We start from the raw sequence: 23,579 nt of genomic DNA on the forward strand, positions 1-23,579 counted from the left end.
GCCCTGCATCTTCGCCATCCACACATCGAAGGACTTGAAAGCCCTGAATAAAAATGCTCAACGTGTCGGGACGCAGGAGCCTTATCACCGGGTGAAACTTCTTTCACGGGAGGGACGCACACACAGGAGCCGTATCGATTAAGCAGAATCAGGAAAAAAAAAACAAGAGCAATAGCACGAGTTTGATTTTTTTTTTTTTTTACCCGCGGATATGGAGCTCAAGAAATCCTTTTCGGACACCGAGCGCGCGCTCCGGAGCTACGGAGCCGTGTCGGAAACAGCGTGGACAACGGATAAAGGTGAGCGTCACGCAGGGAAATATGCCGATTTGCATCCTTGTCGTGTGGGGGCAGCTCATTGTTGTTGTGTCGTACGTTTCCTGGAGAACGCCGCAAGCAGAGCGCGTAGAAATGCGTGTGACTCATAAAGGTTGGTAGATTTACGGCGCTGCCTCGGTGCCAAAAGGCCTTTTAATTTCCCCGCATGCACATTACAGGCTTTCCGCGGTTAGCGAATGAATTGGTGCCACGGAATATTCCCCATTAACTGCAAAGCAAGCAATGCTTGATTCAATTTAGGAGAATCTAATCTAATCTAATCCAATGTAATTTGATAATTTGGAGGGGCATTTAGAGATGACTTTTAAATTGATGATGTGATCATGTCTATTGACATGTAATAAAACTACACATACATTAAAATGGTTATAAAGCACTTATCTTTCACATGTTTTCAGCCATAAACATAATCAGCGGGTTATATACATCTTTCTATCATTTTTTTCCATAGAAGGGCTAATATTTTTATAAACCAACTATTGATTTTGTCTCTAAAATAGGAAAATATAGAAACATATGTCAGAGCTTTGTGTGACGCCTTAAAATTGCATTGCAAAGAGTTTCATTTTTGCTTCATGAACAATTGCTCAATTGATGGACTTGATATTGTTTCACGAACACAAAGCCTCAAAAAACAGCCACAAAGCTGCAAAGACACCGCTAAAACAGAGCAGGGCAGCAGGGTCATTGGATTATTGTATTCAGTATCGTATCATTTTGTTCCTGAGGCTGATAAATCATGTTAGTGTTGATGTTCTTTCAGCTGTGCTCCACTGAGGATAATTCATACCAGGGAGCAGGGTGTGAGGAAACTTCTAGGTTAAGTCAATGAAGGCAAAAAAAAAATGCAGATAGGATATTTTTAGATCCAGCCATTGCTTGCTTTCTGTCTGCCAACACACACACACACACACACACACACACACACACACACACACACACACACACACACACACACACATACACACAGAGAAATCCAGACATAGGTAAATCAGAGCAAAGCCTCCCCAGGCTCTTCTCTTAAAATAAAGACAAACATTGAAGATTATTTGTGTTCATTATTGTTTTCTGTTGGAGGGTGGTGGGGGTGTGGTCCAAAGTCAGTGTGTGAATACAGTGGGACTGCAGGATGTGTCATCAGCGTTGGGTGTCATACAGATGTTGCTGAGCCCTGTGTGGCCGCAGCTCTCCAGGATAATCTTGGAGAGCATTGATGAGGCAGTCACCAGTGTCATCCAGGATGATTCATCCTGTGGGTGAGGAGACATGTTTATATCCGCCAAGGATGTTGCCTGTGATGTCCTGAAACGTTGGTGTTCACCTCAGCTGCCCCTGATGACCAAGCAGCTTTTAATTAGGAAGAGTTTACGCTTTTCAGCATCCCCTGCCATGATTTTAATATTGACTCTAAGCAGCAGATGATGTCAAAACAGCACTTTTAATGGCCCTTTAATGCAGCTTATTGATGGTGAGAATGCGGCTATGACTGACAGAAGGGCTCCTGTCGTGTTGTGTACAATGCTGCAGATCACACTGCAAACTTTGATGTGGCAATAATTGCCAGAAGTCATATTTATGTGATGATTGATAATGGCAAGGAAAAAAGAAGGTCTCCTGTGCATGCGTCTGTCTACTGTGGTGAGTCAGCTTCATCCCCAGCGAACATCAAAGTACCACGAATGCAGACTGCAGCTTGTGTTGCTATCAAAAAGCTGATCCCGTCCTCAACGTGTCACTTTTTACACTTCAGGATTTAAAAAAATAATCATTGGGTGCATCAATGAGTCACTCAAAGTTTGAGCATTTAATGGGATGCATTTCTGCAGTTTATTAGTGCAGACACTGACAGGAGGTATCACTATCAGCTTGTCTCCCGGTGGTACACTTGCTTGCTCTGTAAATTATTCATATTGTGGACAAAAGAAGATAAGGGAAGTTTGTAATACCACACATTGGCTGTTTTCGTGTTCATTTCACCAGTGATGAGAATTCTGTATCTTTTTACTGAGCCGGTTCATTTTTCTCAGCTCAGCAATAACAGTGTTAACATCCAATTCTACTTCTTTTGCCATTGTCACCGGTGTTTTTCTGCAATTTTGTGTCTCTTTGCTGATCCATCAGCGAAACCTTCCCCCCAACTGCAACCTAACGGTGAGATCTCTGTCATCAAATGAGATTAGTTGTCCACATACAGTACACCATTACAACATTCAGTAGGTGTATAAGCATGTGGCTGAGCAGTGTGAAGAGAACATCATATCCTATCTTGTATTCTTTTACAAAAAACAACAACAAAAGAGAACTTAGGGAGCTCGCTCTCATTGTTCACTTTGTAAACCATCCATCCATCCATCCATTTTCTTTCGAACTCCACACAGAAAGATCCCGTGCCAGAGCTGGAACCTTCTTCCTGTGAGGCGACAGTGCCAACCACTGCACCGCTGTGCTGCCCACTTTGTAAATCTAGTTTGCTACTGACTACACTACACTATTACATTTCATCTTAGTTCTTTTTTTAATGATTTCTGTTTAGAGAAATAGGTATAGTAGGACAAGGAATGCATAATAAATTACATCAAAGACCCTAATAAGCCTGTTTCACACTAAAAACTCATATATATATATATACTGTATATACATATATATATATATAACATATATATGTGTGTTTGTGTATATATATTTGTATAAATATATATGTATATGTATACACACACACACACACACACACACACACACACACACACACATATATATATATATATATATATATATATATATATATATATATATATATATATATATATGTATGTATGTATGTATGTGTGTATATATAGACAGTGACTCTGGTGCTCACCAGTCCTGTGGTGGACTTGGTAACTGTAGCCACTATTACTGATGATCTAGCTGAGGGGTTAAGGCCGATGCAGAGTAACATCACACAGCATGGATAGAACATCACCTTGATATGGCACTTAACTTGTGCATTTGGCTTTGAGTTGTTTTCATAGACCCATTGGGCTCTTTATGAAGGCTCATAGTGTCCTATTTATGAATGTTGTACCTTTACAAGCACTTCTGTTTTGATGTGTGTGGCATTGAGTCTTGTAGTGAATGCAGGTGGTGCACAGGTTGGTCTGTCTGGTCTCACAGTCTTGGGCCACTGCTCTATTGATCAGTAGCTGGTGTTTGGCTCCCCTGTTTTTGCTACCAATTCCTGTCTGGCCCCCCTTCATGTATTGGGGCAAGGGCCTATTCATGATGCCTGACTGGAACTTCCATGTTAGGCAGAGGCAGGTTACTGGTATTGGGATCCCACCCTTCTGGGGTACTTCATGGTCAGTACTGTCTACCTATGGGTTAACCATTATGGATGAGTCCCAGACATCATCGGCTGGTTTATTTGTGCGCCCAGGCATTCATGGAATGCAGTTAGTTTCTTCAGCCAGTAGGTGTGGATTACATCAGGGTCTGGTGCTGTCCATTTCTTCATACCTAACACTCTGTCTTGAATGTCTGCTGTTGAGATGGTTACTCGATCTTGTTCTGGGATATTGCTGCGGTTGAGTCCCTTGAAATGGAAGATCGACAGCTTTTTCTGGAAGTGGCTGGGCCTTCCACACAACCTTACCAGAGCAGCACTGCATGGGACAAGCAACACCCTTCAGCCAAAGAGTCCATGGTGGCTTGCACAAGAGAAGCCCGACTGTACAGGGACTCTCTTCAGCCTGTGTCATGGTTAGGACAGGAAGGAAATGGAGGTGGCAGAGTCATGCCTCAGGCAAGAGGTCTCTTGTGGGCTGCTTTGCGAATAGAATAATGGGCTTGGGCAACTTCCCAAAGGCCCATGATAGTAATGCCTAGGGAAAGTTACTCCATCTCTCCCAGGAAGAGGTTCAAGCAGGCGTGGAGGAAGAGCAAGTCAGCAGGGCAGTAATGCTTCAGCAGCAGTGGCATGGAATAGGTGGGAGAGTATACTGCACCAAAGGGTAACCTTGTTGAACATCATGCAGGCAAACATCTGTCGCATCCAGTTCCTAGAACAGACAGTCCACGCCCTGCCAAACCTAGAAAACTTCCATGTATGTGTTAAGGGTGGGACTCCTTCCTGCCAGCTACACTCTGGAGGAGGCTCTCTAGAACATCTCACTTCATAGCTGTCCAAAGGCTCTTGCAGATGGCAGCTCCCTTTGGCAACATGACCAGATCCTACAGGCAGTAGCATAGAGTTTAGCCTCAACCATTATCACCAGCAAAAACCATCATGCCCCAAAGAAGGCAGTCACCTTCATCAAAGCTGGTGAGAAACCCCTGGCACAGGCAAAGACAACAACTGGCCCACCTTCACAGAGACTCTGACTGCAAGCTGCATGCTGACCAAGGAAAGCACAGGTCCCACAGCACATTGTTACAACATCACTCTTGACAGACTTTATCATCACATCTGAGAATACCCAATTATGTAAGAAACTTACAGTGCCCTGGGAAGAGCGTATTGAAGAAGCCAATGAGAGGAAATCCACTAAGTACCAGGAACTGGTGGAGAAGCACAGAGACAGAGTTTCGAGGATGCTCACTTTCCAAACTCTTCACCCGGTTAGGGGATATACATTAGGAGCAGCCAAGAAGAAGGTCATTCAATCTGCAAGCAAAGCCAAAGAGAACGCTACAAGTTGGCCTGGTCACCTAGACATCCAGGAGTGTCTGATGTTAGACGACCTGCAACATGCAATGACCCCAGGTTATATCACCAATGATGCATCCCAGTGCATCCAGGAGATGTTTCTTGCAAAGTGATAATTTTCAATTTAGACAGAAACATTGAATCTCAAATTATCTCAAATGTAGGGATGTTTTCCCTTTGAAATGTATATCTAATGCTGATAGACATTTTGTCTCTGCTTGAAAGGATTCTATCTGATATCTGCTCATCCATCCTAATCCATCTTGTCTCTCAGGTCACTCAGATGTGTCCATGGCAGAGAGCACCATGTCTCCAGAGGAGATTGAAGTAGAGATGGCACGCATCCAGCGCCTGCGAGAGGTCTTGGTTCGCCGGGAATCTGAACTGCGCTTCATGTGAGTGGCAAAATTGTCTGTGTTTCTGTGTTTTTGTAACGTATGTAATAGGAGTATATGACAGATTTTATGAATCAAGTAACTTCCCAGTGCCAGTGCCTTGAATGGTTGATAAATATATAAGTTAAATAAAAAATAAATAAAGCTTTACTTTGTTGCCATGACACTGCTGTCACTCACAGTGAACTCCAAAGGCTGTCGAGTGTTTTTCTCTTGTGAGAGAAGTAAGCTATTCATTATCCAGTGAAGCTGCCCATTTGCGCATTGATTGTTCTTGGCTGAACATGCTTACAACATTACAGGTATAGATTAGCGTATCTATTTCCTCTATTTCCTCCTTATAAAATGTTGCCACCCTAATTACAAGAGTAGTTTTCAAGGACTATATATGTGACAACACTGAATGTGGATAAAGAGTACATTGCACCAAAGGTTGACCTTGTTAAACATCATGCAGGCAAAATTCCATCGCATCCAGTTCCTGGTACAGGCAGTCTACACCCTACCAAACCTAGCAAACTTCCATATGTGGATTTCTCATATATATATATATATATATGGTGATCTTGGGGCATCAAAATAAAATGCTTTCAATTTCTTGGAGCTCAAAATACTTGTTACATTTGTGGATGTGCAGCACCCGCACACATGCAGTTTATTGAACTTTTTGATCCCCGGTAGCCCAATCATGGACAAATCCAAGAAAAGAAAAGTTTCCAGAGAAATGTTTTTGTTGCATGTAGAAATAGAATTTTATTTTCTCCATTTCAGTTCATATATTTCATAAGGCTAACAAAAACGATATATATGGGGTTATCTTCATTTGAGATGTCAAAAGAGTTTTGTGGCTCCCGATATTTTCTTTCCTATGGTCACCAGGTCCAAATGGCTCCTTGAGTGTTTAAGGTTGCTGACCCCTGGTTTAAACCAAGCCTAGTTGGGATTTTTAATGCTACAAATCCTTTTCACTGATATTTAAGCTATGACTTTACAGTGTAACTGTCATTGCGTTCCATCATCCAATTACATCTCTTGTTCTTTATTCTGATGGAAACCAGTTATATCTTTTTCTTTTTTCAGGATGGATGATATTCAGCTCTGCAAAGACATCATGAGTTTAAAGCAGGAGCTGAGACAGATTGTGGCAGTACCAGGTACAGTTTAAACACACACACACACACACACACATTCACACACACACACTCTCACTAGGGCTGAAATGATTCCTCAATTAATTTGAGTAATTGATTTACTAAAATTCTTTGTGACATTTTTTTGCCTTGAGGCCTCATTTAAATCTGAACTGTACCTTGTTTTTTTTGGGGGGGGGGGGGCTCTGAAATTTGATATTAAACAGCTGAATTATTTAAGACCAAACTATTGATAAGCTTAAGTTTAAGTTTTGATATAATTTATTATCACACAGCTGTAGCGTCTCTCCTGTCTGTGTCAATGCAGCTCCTCCATACATGCACATGCAGCACACACACACACACACACACACACACACACACACACACACACACACACACACACACACACACACAGGTCATTCCTTTTCTCTTACCCTGTCTTTGTCTGGATGTTTTGGACTTTCTTTATCAGCAGGATGTTTATAAAGTTATCCCAAAACCCAACTCGTGTTTATTTTCTTTTTTATGCATAAATTCAATTCAGTTTTCACATCAGAAGGCTGTATGTGGGGGAGATTTGTTGATAATGACAGAGTTTATTGAAACAGTCAAAACTGGCATGATGGTGAATGACACCAACCAGATGTGCTTATAAGATTAAAAAAACTTTATCAGGAGGCCTTTACATAAACAGGAGAGTGCGTTTCTCTGTCAGAAACTGTCAGACATTCTCAGAGCAGAGCGAACAGGTGAGGGAGGAGAGGAGGGCAGACTGATCACTAATCAATCGCGGATGCTGTCATCCTGTTGGACTGATTTAAAAAAATTAAAATGCCAAAATTGGTCACAAGCTATGCTTGAGTGTCCGCACAAATAAAGTCTCTGTGTGTGAAACACTGCAGAGTGTTACATCGTGCTGTTCACAGTCTGCTGTCATTAGTTTGCCAGAAAGACAGAGAGGGTCGTGTCTAGAAGGGAACCCCAGACCCGCAAAAGATTGTGTGTGTTTGATTATTTTAGTAGAAACAACGGACACAAATCTCACACAAGCTGTCCATCCATCCATCGTCTTCCGCTTATTCGTGTTAAAGGATAGCGGGGGGGGGGGGGGGGGGCTGGAGCCTATCCCAGCAGCTACAGGCGAGAGGCGGGGTTCACCCTGGACAGGTCACCAGTCCATTGCAGGGCCAACACATAGAGACAAACAACAATTCACACCTACGGTCAATTTAAAGTATCCAATTAGCCTAGTCCCCAATTGCACGTCTTTCGACGGGGGGACGAAGCCAGAGTACCTGGAAAGAACCCACGCAGGCATGGGGGAGAACATGCGAAGTCCACACAGAAAGATCCCATGCCCAAGCCAGGACTTGAACCCGGAACCTTCTTGCTGTGAGGCCACAGTGCTAACCACTTCACCACCGTGCTGCCTTCGCACAAATTATGTAAATAAGAATTACCTTCTAGACAGACTGAGAAAGGTGTACATCTCCAAAAATAGAAAATCATGTTGTGGTGCCAGTGCTTTAATGTGGCAGGCTGCCATACATAAAAAAAAATATTTACTGAGCCACAGAGAATCACTGAAACACTCATCATTGACCTGTTGTGATGGAAAAAGTATTCAAATCCTTTACTTAAATATATGCATTAATACCATCATGAAAAAAATACCTAATTACAATTAAAAATCTTGCACTTTAGTCAAGTCAAGTCAAGTCAATTTTATTTATATAGTGCCAAATCACAACAAAAGTTATCTCATGACACTTTACAGGTAGAGCAGGTCTAGTACTACAGTCCTTCAATGAATTTACACCCAACAATTCTCCATCAGCAAGCACATCCTGCAACAGCAGAGACCAAAACCTTCCTTTTAACAGGCAGGAATGTCGAGCAGACCCAGGCTCAATGGGGACGGCCTTCTGCTTTGACTGTTGGGGGAAAAGAGAGCAGGAGAGCGGGGCAGAGACAAAGACAGATAATGGAGGAAGACAGATATACAGAAAGAAAGAGTGGGAAAGAGATAAAGAGAGAGAGAAAGGAAGAGACTGATGGACAGACAGGGACGTAAGCAGGTGGAGCTATGGGTGGCAGCTTGAGCCTCTTCAGGTCTGCAGCCTCCTCCAGCAGCACCCAGGATCTGGGATGAGGGGAGCCTGAAGGCTCTGGAGAAGAAGACGAGTTAGTAATACGTATGAGTATGATTTATGTATGACAAATATAGGAGGACAGAGAGGAGTAGAGAGAAGCCCAGTGCACCATGGGAGATCCCCCAGCAGTCTAAGCCTATAGCAGCATATCTAAGGGCCAGCCTAAGCAGCCCAACTATAAGCCTGATCAAAAAGGAAGGTCTTAAGTCTGCTCTTAAAGGTCGAGAGTGTGTCTGCATCCTGGACTGGAACTGGGAGACGGTTCCACAGGAGGGGAGCCTGATAGCTGAAGGCTCTGGCCTCTGGCTCTACTTTTAGAAACTCTAGGAACCACCAGCAACCCTGCATCCTGGGAGCGAAAGGTTCTAACAGGATAATAGGGGACTATGAGCTCTGTCAAGTATGAAGGTGCCTGATGGTTGAGGACTTTACTGTTCCCTTTTTTGAAAAATCAACATTTTTAATACATCTGATACATTTTACATACATACACAGGAAGTATGATAACCTATAGTACAAGGTACTAAGTGGAGAAGGGGTGGGGATTTATAAGCTAAAGCTTCATCCTATTCCTTTTCAAACATACAAAGGTTTTAATCAATTAGTGCTTCAAGAGTAATGTATTGTTCACATGTTTGAAATAAAGTATTCATTCATTCATTCATTCATTCATTTTAAAGGCCCTCTTATCTGTGTTTTTGCTTACTAAATACAGACACACAAACTCATAAGGGGAGCAAAAGTTGGCATGTTAGTGAACCAATACCCTGTAGGACCCTGTTTGTACCAAAGTAAAAAGTAAAGTAAAAACAGTCAAAGTAAAGTTATTTTACACACACACACACACACGCATATATATATATATATATATATATATATATATATATATATATATATATATATATATATATATGTGTGTGTGTGTGTGTGTATATATGTGTGTATATATGTGTGTGTGTATATACTGTGTGTATATATATATATATATATATATATATATATATATATATATATATATATATATATATATATATATATATATATATATATATACAGTATATATGCACCCTGGTAGGGTGGTTGTATGTCATCCTGTAGCTCAGGTCCTTTGGGGTCCTCGGCCTGGGACCTGGGTTCTACACAGTATCTTAACTGTTCCTTGGACTGCGCTCTTCTGGACTGAGGGATCAGGTGTTGGTTCTGGGTTGGGACTCGGCGAGAGCAGTCGCACTCCTCCTCTCTCCTCCTCCTCTCTCCTCCTCTTCTTTTCTGTCTGAGTATCATTCTTTCTCTCAACTCCTATCCAACGCAGCTGTGAGCTCTCTACCTAAAACTAATCATGGAATTGATCAGCTGGTGGTTCAACGCTACTGACACCATATTTTCGACAAGGAAATCAGGATCGGAGGAACCTGCCTGTCCGCATGGAACCGACCCTGCGGGCTACGTTCTCGATTCCTGGGGGAGATGGCGTATCGCGTGCTTGACATCTCTCTCCGTGGAGGACATTGAGGACCTCTACTTATTTGGGTTCATGGTTGTGGGGCTTCTCCTCCTCGGACTTGGAGGTGCCCTCACATACCGCAAAATTGGCAAGACGACAGCTGCCACCAGATCTGGATCTCCACAACTGACCGTCATTTACAACGCAATTATTGAGGCTGGCAAAGCGGGGCAACAACAGACTCTTGAACTGAAACGCAGGATGGAAACCATCTCGGAGCAGTTGGCCGCTTTGCGAAGAGGAGAGTGATGTTGAAGACCAGAAAAATTTTGAACTTACAATTTGGATTGCACTGAAAGAGAAGACGGATTGGAATGTGTGCTCCTCTGCCCTAACCCAAACACAGCTTCCTTATCGGCTACGGAAGGTCATCTGCCCCACTGTTTATCCTCCAGGAGAACTCCTTCTGCCTTGGTGACGTAAATGGCACGTACTATCCTCCCCCCCTCCCCGTGTGTTCCTGACCCCCCCCGCCTCTGCCCTCTCCACCTCCCTTGGGGTGGCAGCGCCTGTTGGCTGCAGCCTGCCCCGCCCGGGCTTGGTGGCGCGGCCCTGCTGCGACGCCTCACTCTGACTTGCCTCCATTTGGTCAACGGACTGCTCAAGTTTAGCGTACATACACAACAAATGTATATGTGCTGTTGTTAAATTTCTGAAGTGTACCATTATTACTTTCAATCTGTAATAATTGTGACCGCTTGTGATAGTTGTATCAGGCTTTGAGTTGAGTTGTGTAAAACAAATTTACCCTCGGGTACAAATAAAGAAACCTTGAACCTTGAACCTTGGTCCTTGAATCTACTGGAGCCACTCTCCCAGTTTGGGGGTCTCCGCCCTGAATGCTCCTACTACCACAGGGACTGTGTCAGCCTTGACCTCCACATCCATTCTAACTGTTCTTTTAACTCCTGGTACTTCTAAACCTGTGTTCCTTCTTCCTGATGTTGGCGTCGGCGTCGGCTGGTATCGCCACATCTATCACCACTGCCTGGTTGGTTTGCCAGTTGCTTTTTGTCAGTCTGGAAGCTGAAGTCCCACAGCACCTTAACCCCATTGTTCTCAACCATTTTTGGTGGTATGTCCCATTTGAATTTGGTTGTGACTCTCTATGTATGCTTTTACGGCTACCATCTTACACCGCACTACTATGTGTTGGACTGTGTCAGGAGCATCCTTACAAAGCCTGCACTTTGGGTCTGATTTGGTGTGGTAGACCTTGGCCTCTGTGGCTCTTGTGTTTAGGGCCTGCTCTTGTGCTGCCATGATGAGTGTCTCTGTGCTGTCTTTCACTCCAGCATGTTCCAGCCATTGGTACGTCTTCTTGATATCAGCCATTTCCTCAATCTGGTGGTTGTACACGCCATGTAGGGGCTTGTTTGTCCACATCTGCTCCTCTCTGTCCTCATTCTAATTGGGTTTCAGCTGTATGAGGCTTTCACTGAGCAGCTTGTCCTGAGGGGCCGTCTTCTTTATGTACTCTTGGATTTTTGATGTTTCTTCCTGAATAGTGGCTCTGATGCTCACTAGTCCTTGTCCTCCCTCTTTCTGCTTAGCGTACAGCCTCGGGATGCGTAACTTAGGGTGAAACCCTCAGTGCGTGAGGAGGAGCTTTCTGGTCTTGATGTCTGTGGCTCATATGTCCTCCTTCGGCCAGCTTGTGATCCCTTCAGGGTATCTGATGACTGGCAGTCTGTACATGTTGATGGCTCGGACCTTGTTCTTAAAGTGACAAAGTCACAAAAGTGGTGACGGTGCATCTCCTAGGTATATGCCACACTTTATGTTAACTTGGGCTATTGGCTTTAAGTTGACCTCTGGGGTCGTTTTCCACATCCCCATCAAGTTTCTGATGAAGGCCCTCAGTGTACTGTTGATATTGTACAGTTGTACAGGCTTTCTTGTGATCAATCCAGGCAATGCACAGGCTGGTCTGTCTGCTCTTACAGTCTCGGGCGACTGCTCTGTCAACCACTAGCTGGTGTTTGGCTCCTTGGGTGTCAGTGCCAATTCCTTTCTGAGCCCGTTCATGTATTGACCCATGTGCTTACTAATCTTAGCCGCTATGATACCTGACAGGAGCGTCCATGTTGTGGAGAGGCAGGTTATTGGTCAGTAGTTGGATGACATGGGTCCCCTCTGGGGGTCCTTCATGATCAGGAATGTCCTGAATGTCCATCCCTTAGCAGCTGGTTCATCAGCGCTGTAAGGCATTCATGGAGTGCAGTTGGCTTCATCAGCCAGTATTTGTGGATCATATCAGGGCACAGTGCTGTCCAGCTCTTCATCTTTGACACTCTGTCTTGGATGTCTGCCATTAACATGGTCACTGGTTTTTGTTCTGGGAGGTTTCGGTGGTCAGTTCTCAGGTCCACTAGCCATTGTGCATTCGTGTTGTGTGTGATACTTTTCTTTCTTTCTTTTTTTATATATTATATATGATATATATAACATATATTTATATAAATTATATACATTGTGTGTACATATATACACATACTGTGTGTATATATACATGTGCTGATGTACTGCACATGTAAATGGACTCAATTTTATAAAGTGCTTTTTTACCTTAGCAGCACTCAAAGCGCTTTACAGTGTCATCTCATTCATCCATTCACCCACTGATGGTGGAGGCTACCATGCAAGGCGCCAACCTACTCATCAGGAGCAATTATGGGTTCAGTATCTTGCTCAAAGACACTTCCACATGGTCACCGGGGTCGAGGATCGAACCAGTGACCCTTTGGTTGCTAGACGGCCACTCTACCCCTGAGCCATGCCACCCATGTATGTTTATATATACACATATTATACATATATACATACTGTGCGTATATGTATACCTACATACTCTGTATGTATATAAACATATATACACATACATCTATACATGCATACACATATACATGTATGTATATATGTGTATATACATATATGTATACAAACAAATACACATATAAACATATACACATGTAATTACTTTGTCTTGAAAAAAGACCTCAAGAAAACTAGATGTAATGCTTGGAGGCAAAAGGTGTCTCAGACTGAATGCTCGTTGTGTAAAACTGGCCATGTAGTCATAAAAAACAGAGTTTTTGCTTCTGCTGAAGCTTATTTAACCTCAGCAGGGGTCACTTTGATTTATCTGAAGTGCTGTTTGACAAAACCGCACAGGATTGACGGTATGTCTCAAGGATGTGGTAGAGGTACGAGCGAGAGATAATCGGACACACACAAACACACACATGCATCTCAGTGAGGGTAAGCTGAAGGTATTTTGCCAGGTGAGGTATCCAAAAGGAATTTCTGAAAAGAATCATTGTTACTGTCTATATTATTTTAGTTTGTGGAGCAAATGCAGAGAGAACCAACCAAAAATGTCGGTTTAACTCCCCCGTCTGTATTGATCGCATCGTGGTGATACGGTTCACTCACACAGTAGCACACACTCAATCAGCACTGCATAAAGAGGACCTGGCATAAAGAGGACCTTGAGGAAAACACACCTCCACAAAGTATTTTTGTATGCGTGTTTGTGTGTGTGTGTGTGTGGGGGGGGGGGGGGGGTGTCATGTTCAAGGATGCATGGACACTCAGCAGCTGTTTGGAAACAACAGCTAGTGATCTGTCAATCACAGTATGTTTTAACCACCTGGCAACAGAGAGCTGCCTCAATAACGTAGACTAATACCATCCAACCCAGCAGTTTTTAGCCTAAATCACAAAACCTGTACCATTTACCAGGACTATGCTTCTGTAGATCGCCAGTGTCTCATTAGCAATGCGGAACTGTGTTGTGGGCGGAGACAGCGTTGGTCAGTGCCCCCCCTCGCACAACTCAGCAGGGGGATACCCCACATACAGGTCTGGAGAAACTTCTGTTTGCTGGACAGTTCAAGATTTGAACTCTGTAGCGGAGATGGGTCCGGATGGGGCAGTGGGCTCCGTGGCAAGACCGATGGGGCACAGAGGACGCCTTGGTCACGGTCTCGTTCTTGGGTGGTCAGTGATCAAGAAGATCCTTCCCAGCCTATAGAGGCGAACCCTTTGTGCCAGAGGAACCATCTGCCAAAAACGCCGGCTGTACTGGGCAACCTTGGGAGGCGGGGCTCCTCCGATGGTGGGTCACTTGGTTCAGATTAGGTCTCTAGGTCTTACTGGCACAGCATCCGGCTTCAAATTTAACTTGCTGGCGAAGCCTATTTTTTTCTGCTGCCAATTGGTGAAACAGTCTTCTGTGAAGTGTTAACTGCAAACCAGTGTATGGTTCATAATGTTGCTATGACCAAGAAACCTTATCCATTGCTCTCTCAGAGCGAATGTTTCAGTAAATTATGAAAGCTAATGTCATTATCATTCTTCTTAGCATTGCAACCCACTACAGCACAGACGTGTTGATCCACCATCGTCTTCTCTAGTCCTCAGAGTGTGAGCTGTAAGAGCCAGGCAGGAGCTTGTGGCCCACCCAGTGGCTATGTGATGTGGGAAAGGCAGGCTCAGGCAGACTGCCTTTTAGGGTCTGCCAATGATTCACAGTGATTTGAATGCAGTAATACTCAGAAATGCAATTTGAGCTTAGTTTTTTTTAAGATATGTCTTCTAGCATCAGAAAAATGCAACATGAACATGTAAACAATGTGAAAAAAAAATTGAATAATCGCAAGATTTTTGGTGACCGTTGCGGTGATTTTGGATAAATTCAAGGCCGTAACCAGGATTAAGACAAGGACGACAACAAGGCTTTGAGTCAAATGACACTCAGTTTTTGTAGTAATAAAATGGTAAGACATAACAAAATATAACACAAGAACATCCTTCATTAATTATAAAGGTTTGCATGTCATACTGTATGCATTCTGTGTCTCATGCTATTAGTGGTGAAGATGGGCAGCTGAATTTCCTGTGTTGAGCAGTTGCAAAGACAGTGTAGCTTTCTGCATTAGGCATCCTTGAGCTGCGCTCGTATAAATGTCTGGTTGTTGATGGAGGATGTGCATATTTCTGCCCTATCTTGAAGTCAGCCCCCTCTCTCCCTAATTCTGAACACACACACACACACACACACACACACACACACACACACACTGAGGGTTTCTCAACTGTGGCTCACTCAGTTTTGGTAAACCACTGCAGAACAGCTGGGAAAAAAAAGATTTAATCAGAAATGATGACGATGAGTGTAGGGAATGCATTTTTTAATATAACTGTAATGCAGCCTGAGATTGAAAGAGGTGACTTCACGGTGCAATCAAATGGTTTTGCGTACTGTTTAAATGGGCTCGTAGGCAAAAATGAAAACGTAAGACAGTGATTGCTCTGTTGGCCAATCTCGATTTGATTGACAGCTGGACTTTTGTTTTGTCAATTGAATTTTAGAAATTTGACAAAGACAAAAGTTTTGGTGTGACTAGTGCATTTTTATCAAAATGTATTTTACCGACAATAAAACATGTTTTGCCCTTCCTATTGTGTTAGATTGTGCAATAACGTTAATATTAAAGATGTACCCCTGGTTCAAAACCCTCTCTTGAATTCCTAAGATATTCTTCAACATTTTTGAAGACATCACTGTCTGCTGTTATATCCCTCTCTCTCTCACACTGCAAGGAATAAAGTCGGAAAATCCTTTATTTGTTTTTGTGACCATTACATTTTGGGACAAAGTTTTACAGTTAAAATAAGATTGTGATTATACAGTTTTATATATATATATTTCCCAAAGACAGAAAACCAAGACAAACCCAAGCTGGGCAAGTGGGCAAATGTCAGTGAAATGTCATGGCTGTCCATTCAGGAGCAGTTTAGACATTTCATCTGAAACCACAACTGTGAATGTCATGGGGGCACGAGGAACAAGCCAAGCGATCACCAAAGGTGGAGTGATTACCCAGAAGGGATCACTGATTATTTCATAACAAGTCATCTATGGGTTTTGGACATATATCATTCAGGATTTAAGTGGTGGGCCAGCCTCTGCCTTCCCTGCACTCTACACAGTCTCACTGTTCTTAATAGTTTGCTGGTCCAGATTGTAAACAAGAGTGGCGCAGCGGTGCAGTGGTTAGCACTGTTGCCTCACAGCAAGAAGTTCTCTCCGGGTACTCTGGGTCCTCCAATAATCCAAAGACATGCAAATGGGGACTAGGTTAATTGGATACTCTAAATGGACCGTAGGTGTGATTGTGAATGTGAATGGTTGTCTGTCTTTATATGTTGGCCTGTGATGGACTGGCAACCTGTCCAGGGTGAACCTGGCCTCACGCCCAAAAGCTGCTGGGATAGGCTCCAGCCCCCCCGCGACCCTTAACAGGATAAGAGGAAGAAAATGGATGGATTGTAAACAATTCGTATTATTTTGTCTGCCCCATCTCCATTTGGGATTATTGGTCAGTCACACTGCACATTCACACAACAACTGACTCTTGTTGGCTTTTCCATGATCCTGTGGGGCCTCAGTTGCTGGGGTTCCTGGCAGCCTATGACTCCTCAGCAGCACAATGAGACAATGAGAGTCATGTGGCCTGCTCCACTGACATTGGGATTTATGCATTAGAGCATGTGCCCCACCAATTGTCTTCCCCGGGGGTAGGCTTAGAGGGTGGGGTGGTACAACATAGCTGCATAGCTTGACTTTATTTCAAGACAGGAGAAATAGCTGATGTTTACAGTCATTTTTCAAGCCTCTGTCCCTCCTCGCCCAGGGACCAGCCATGTTAGACATTCCCTAACTCGGAAGGGTCTGAGCATATTCTCCTTGCATGCTGCTGGCCTTCTCATGTGTGTATGGGGTAGTTTAGAAAGTAAGGCAAAGCAAGGAGATCTCAGATTCATGGATTTCTGGATGTGGATGCAAATACCCCAAACAAAACACAAACTGCTACTACACTTTTGTGGAATAGTAACTGACTGATCTCTGCTTTGATATCTTTTTTTGTCCTCCCCCAGAAAAAGAAAAAACCAAGAAACACAAGCAGCGAGAAGAAGAGCTGATCCTGAAGATCCATAAACTGGTGCAGAAGAGGGACTTCTTGGTAGATGATGCAGAGGTGGAGAGATTAAGGTAGAGAGCTTTTATATTCAGGCACAATTCATATTTCATTTCTGCTTATCCACTTACTGTTAGACACAACACCACAGTTTGTCTCTTTGTTTGACACACAGAAGGTGGTTGAGAAAGACCTAGAAGGAGGCTCATTAAAGTAACGTGTGGAGGAAATGTGGGCCTGACAAGGGACAGGATACTTTATCACCATGGCACTGTGTGCCCTCTCCATTGCTTTCACTTTCAGAGTGTGTGTGTGTGTGTGGTTGTTTTATGCCTCCTCCGCCACATGGGATAGCCCACAGAGACAATTTACATGATACACATATAATGATGTTAAGTCACAGGGTTGTTTGAAATCAATGGTGAGGAGCAGCAGATAAGAACATCCGGTTATGGTGCACTCTTCCTTTCAATCACAGTGAATCTGGATGACACACTGATACATCATCTAACTGTTGTATATTGGGATGCACGGTGGTGCAGTGGTTAGCACTGTTGACTCACAGCAAGAAGGTCCCGGGCTCGGGCACGGGATCATTTTGAGTAGAGTCTGCATGTTCTCCCTGTTCCTGTGTGGGTTCTCTCTGGTACTCCGGCTTCCTCCCACAGTCCAAAGACATCAAGAGGGGACGAGGCTGATTAATACTCTAAATTGACTGTAGGTGTGAATGTGAGTGTGAATGGTTGTCTGTCTATATATTTTGGCCCTGCAATGGCCAACATTCAACATTGTGATGGGAAGCAAATTGTACCTTGTGGGAGGTAGAGTGGCAGTCCAGCAACCAAAGGGTCACTGGTTCGATCCTCACCCCCTTTGACCATGTGGAAGTGTCCTTGAGCAAGATACTGAACCCATAATTGCTCTGATGAGTACATTGGTGCCTTGTATGGGAGCCTTCACCGTGAGTGTGTGTGAGTGAATTTGATGACATTGTAATGTGCCTTGAGACATATACATATATACATACAAACTCATCCACACACACACACACATATGTATAGTATAAACATACACACACACACACACACACACACATATATATAGTATATACATATACACACACACACACACACACACACATATATAGTATAGACATATACACACACACACATATATATAGTATAGACATATACACACACACACACACACACATATATAGTATATACACATATACACACATAGTATACATACACATATACACACATATAGTATACACACATATACACACATATAGTATACACACATATACACACATATAGTATACACACATATACACACATATAGTATACACACATATACACAGTATATATATACACACACATACACAGTATATATATACACACACATACACACGTACACACACGTAAACACACACACGTATACACGTGTACACACGTACACGTACACACGTACACACGTACACACACACACACGTACACACATACACACACGTACACACGTACACACACACACACGTACACACGTACACACGTACGTACACATACGTACGTACACATACGTACGTACACATCGTACACACGTACGTACACATACGTACGTACACATCGTACACACGTACGTACATATCGTACACACGTACGTACACATCGTACACACGTACACATACGTACGTACACCGTACACATACGTACGTACACATCGTACACACGTACACATACGTACGTACACATCGTACACACGTACACATACGTACGTACACATCGTACACACGTACACATACGTACGTACACATCGTACACACGTACACATACGTACGTACACATCGTACACACGTACGTACACATCGTACACACGTACGTACACATCGTACACATACGTACGTACACATCGTACACACGTACGTACACATCGTACACACGTACGTACACATCGTACACACGTACACATACGTACGTACACATCGTACACACGTACACATCGTACACACGTACGTACACACGTACACATCGTACACACGTACGTACACATCGTACACACGTACGTACACATCGTACACACGTACGTACACATCGTACACAACGTACACACGTACGTACACATCGTACACACGTACGTACACATCGTACACACGTACACATACGTACGTACACATCGTACACACGTACACATACGTACGTACACATCGTACACACGTACACATACGTACGTACACATCGTACACACGTACACATACGTACGTACACATCGTACACACGTACACATACGTACACACGTACGTACACACGTACACATACGTACGTACACCGTACACATACGTACGTACACATCGTACACACGTACACATACGTACGTACACATCGTACACACGTACACATACGTACGTACACATCGTACACACGTACACATACGTACGTACACATCGTACACACGTACACATACGTACGTACACATCGTACACACGTACGTACACATCGTACACACGTACGTACACATCGTACACACGTACGTACACATCGTACACATACGTACGTACACATCGTACACACGTACGTACACATCGTACACACGTACGTACACATCGTACACACGTACGTACACATCGTACACACGTACACATCGTACACACGTACGTACACACGTACACATCGTACACACGTACGTACACACGTACACATCGTACACACGTACGTACACATCGTACACACGTACGTACACATCGTACACACGTACGTACACATCGTACACACGTACGTACACATCGTACACAACGTACACACGTACGTACACATCGTACACACGTACGTACACATCGTACACACGTACACATACGTACGTACACATCGTACACACGTACACATACGTACGTACACATCGTACACACGTACACATACGTACGTACACATCGTACACACGTACACATACGTACACACGTACGTACACACGTACACATACGTACACACGTACGTACACACGTACACATCGTACACACGTACGTACACATCGTACACACGTACGTACACATCGTACACAACGTACACACGTACGTACACATCGTACACAACGTACACACGTACGTACACATCGTACACACGTACGTACACATCGTACACAACGTACACACGTACGTACACATCGTACACAACGTACACACGTACGTACACACGTACGTACACATCGTACACACGTACACATGTGTACGTACACATCGTACACACGTACACATCGTACACACGTACGTACACATCGTACACACGTACGTACACATCGTACACAACGTACACACGTACGTACACATCGTACACAACGTACACACGTACGTACACATCGTACACACGTACGTACACACGTACGTACACATCGTACACACGTACGTACACACGTACGTACACATCGTACACACGTACGTACACACGTACGTACACATCGTACACACGTACGTACACACGTACGTACACATCGTACATACGTACACACGTACGTACACATCGTACATACGTACACACGTACGTACACATCGTACATACGTACACACGTACGTACACATCGTACATACGTACACACGTACGTACACATCGTACATACGTACACACGTACGTACACATCGTACATACGTACACACGTACGTACACATCGTACATACGTACACACGTACGTACACATCGTACATACGTACACACGTACGTACACATCGTACATACGTACACACGTACGTACACACGTACACACATCGTACACACGTACACACATCGTACACACGTACACACATCGTACACACGTACACACATCGTACATACGTACACACATCGTACATACGTACACACATCGTACATACGTACACACATATACACACATCGTACATACGTACACACATATACACACATCGTACATACGTACACACATATACACACATCGTACATACGTACACACATATACACACATCGTACATACGTACACACATATACACACATCGTACATACGTACACACATATACACACATCGTACATACGTACACACATATACACACATCGTACATACGTACACACATATACACACATCGTACATACGTACACACATATACACACATCGTACATACGTACACACATATACACACATCGTACATACGTACACACATATACACACATCGTACATACGTACACACATATACACACATCGTACATACGTACACACATATACACACATCGTACATATATATACACATATACACACATCGTACATATATATACACATATACACACATCGTACATATATATACACATATACACACATCGTACATATATATATACACATATACACACATCGTACATATATATATACACATATACACACATCGTACATATATATACACATATACACACATCGTACATATATATACACATATACACACATCGTACATATATATACACATATACACACATCGTACATATATATACACATATACACACATCGTACATATATATACACATATACACACATAGTACATATATATACACATACACACATAGTACATATATATACACATACACACATAGTACATATATATACATATACACACATTGTACATACATATACATATACACACATTGTACATACATATACATATATACACATATACATATATACATATATACACATATACATATATACACATAGTACATATATACACATATACACATAGTACATATATACACATATACACATAGTATATATATACATATATACACATAGTATATATAAATATACATATATATAATATATATAAATGTGTATATATGTGTATATATGTATATATATGTAGTATATATATACACATATATATATGTGTGTGTGTGTATACTGTATATGTGTGTATACTGTATATGTGTGTATACTGTATATGTGTGTGGATGTGTTTGTATGCATATACATACATACATACACATACTCACATACGTACACACACATATATACACATACGTACACACACATATATACACATACGTACACACTCACATATATACACATACGTACACACTCACATATGTACTCACATACGTACACACACATATGCACATACGTACACATACATACGTACACACACACACATGTACACACATATACATACATGTATAAGTCTATATATTTATACATATGTACACACATACATATATACATATTTATATAGAATGTCAATCCATACTCGGTACATAATCCTCTATACTTCTTATCTGTCAACTGTGGACTCTAAAACCTATTTTTACCTAATTATAACTCTACTGTCTACATAACTGCACAAAATACTGTGATCAACCTGCACTTTGGTATTTAATGCTTCTTTTGCACTTCTGGTTAGATGCCAACTGCATTTCATAGGCTCTGTACCTCTACTCTGCTAAATGACAACAACATTAAATCTAATCTAATAAAACCAAAACTTGAAGGCAAATTTGAAACCTCATTGTTCAAACTATAGGATGTGAATTTAAATGGTAATAACACATTTACTTTGTTCTTTTATTTAAAATTTAGAACATTTTCATGCAGTGGCCCCAGATTTTCTGGTTTGTTCTAATTGCATCACAATTTATGGTATATATTTTTTAATTTTACCATGTGAAAATCGTAACAAAGTGCCATCTTTTGTCCACAAGTTGGATCAACAGTCTTTAGAGCCATGCAAACACATTGTCACTTGGCCCTTTGCTAGTGTAAATGCTGATATATTATCATGTGGCTAATTTTCTAATACTCTCAGACCACACTGATGAAACTGACAGTTCCAAATTGTTTTATTAATGCTCTTATAACTTTTCTGTAACTACTTGCTAATTTTCAGGTCATTTCTCACTGTTTTGTGTGATAAATTCACATATATTTGAGAATAATCAAGGGTAGGAAAATGGTCTCAGATTAACAGAAATTTACTATAAGCAATAGAAAAGACAATTGAAAAGTATAATCAATAAACTGATACTTTAAGCATCAGATCAGTGATGCTCCATCAGATTTCTTGTGTGTAAAGCTTATGAAAAGTTGTCTGAATGTCAACCAGAATATCTTTGAATGTCAAGAGTCCGCGTCAAGCAAAATCCCCTCAAACAGGGGTCCATAGTTTATAGAAAGACCAAAGCTGGGCTCCAGAGCAGAAAAAAGCTTACACCCTTACTCTATGGTATACTTGCCTGTGACTGTGGGTACTTGGTATATTTAAATGCTCTGGTCTTAAACTGATGGTTTGACACGTCTGTGCTGTAACTCAGGGAGCAAGAAGAGGACAAGGAGATGGCTGAGTTCCTCAGACTGAAGCTGATGCCTCTGGAAAAGAAGCTCAAGGTCAAACAAAGTGAGTAACATCATGTAAACACACA

At 42.4% G+C, this 23,579-nt stretch overlaps 1 protein-coding gene across 1 annotated transcript in view; it reads left to right on the forward strand.

The window, feature by feature from the left end:
* Positions 1-23,579, forward strand: part of bmerb1 (bMERB domain containing 1) — a 25,501-nt gene continuing 1,922 nt past the window's right edge. The window contains exons 1-5 of the mRNA XM_086210785.1: positions 1-299; positions 5,297-5,417; positions 6,498-6,571; positions 17,153-17,267; positions 23,472-23,554. Of these exons, the coding sequence (XP_086066911.1) occupies positions 212-299; positions 5,297-5,417; positions 6,498-6,571; positions 17,153-17,267; positions 23,472-23,554 (481 nt within the window). The 5' untranslated portion in view covers positions 1-211. The remainder of the gene's footprint in view (positions 300-5,296; positions 5,418-6,497; positions 6,572-17,152; positions 17,268-23,471; positions 23,555-23,579) is intronic.

Source organism: Aulostomus chinensis, chromosome 8, assembly GCF_037954235.1.
Source record: "Aulostomus chinensis isolate RoL2024-O1b breed Wild chromosome 8, RoL_Achi_v1.0, whole genome shotgun sequence".
Lineage (NCBI taxonomy): Eukaryota > Metazoa > Chordata > Actinopteri > Syngnathiformes > Aulostomidae > Aulostomus > Aulostomus chinensis.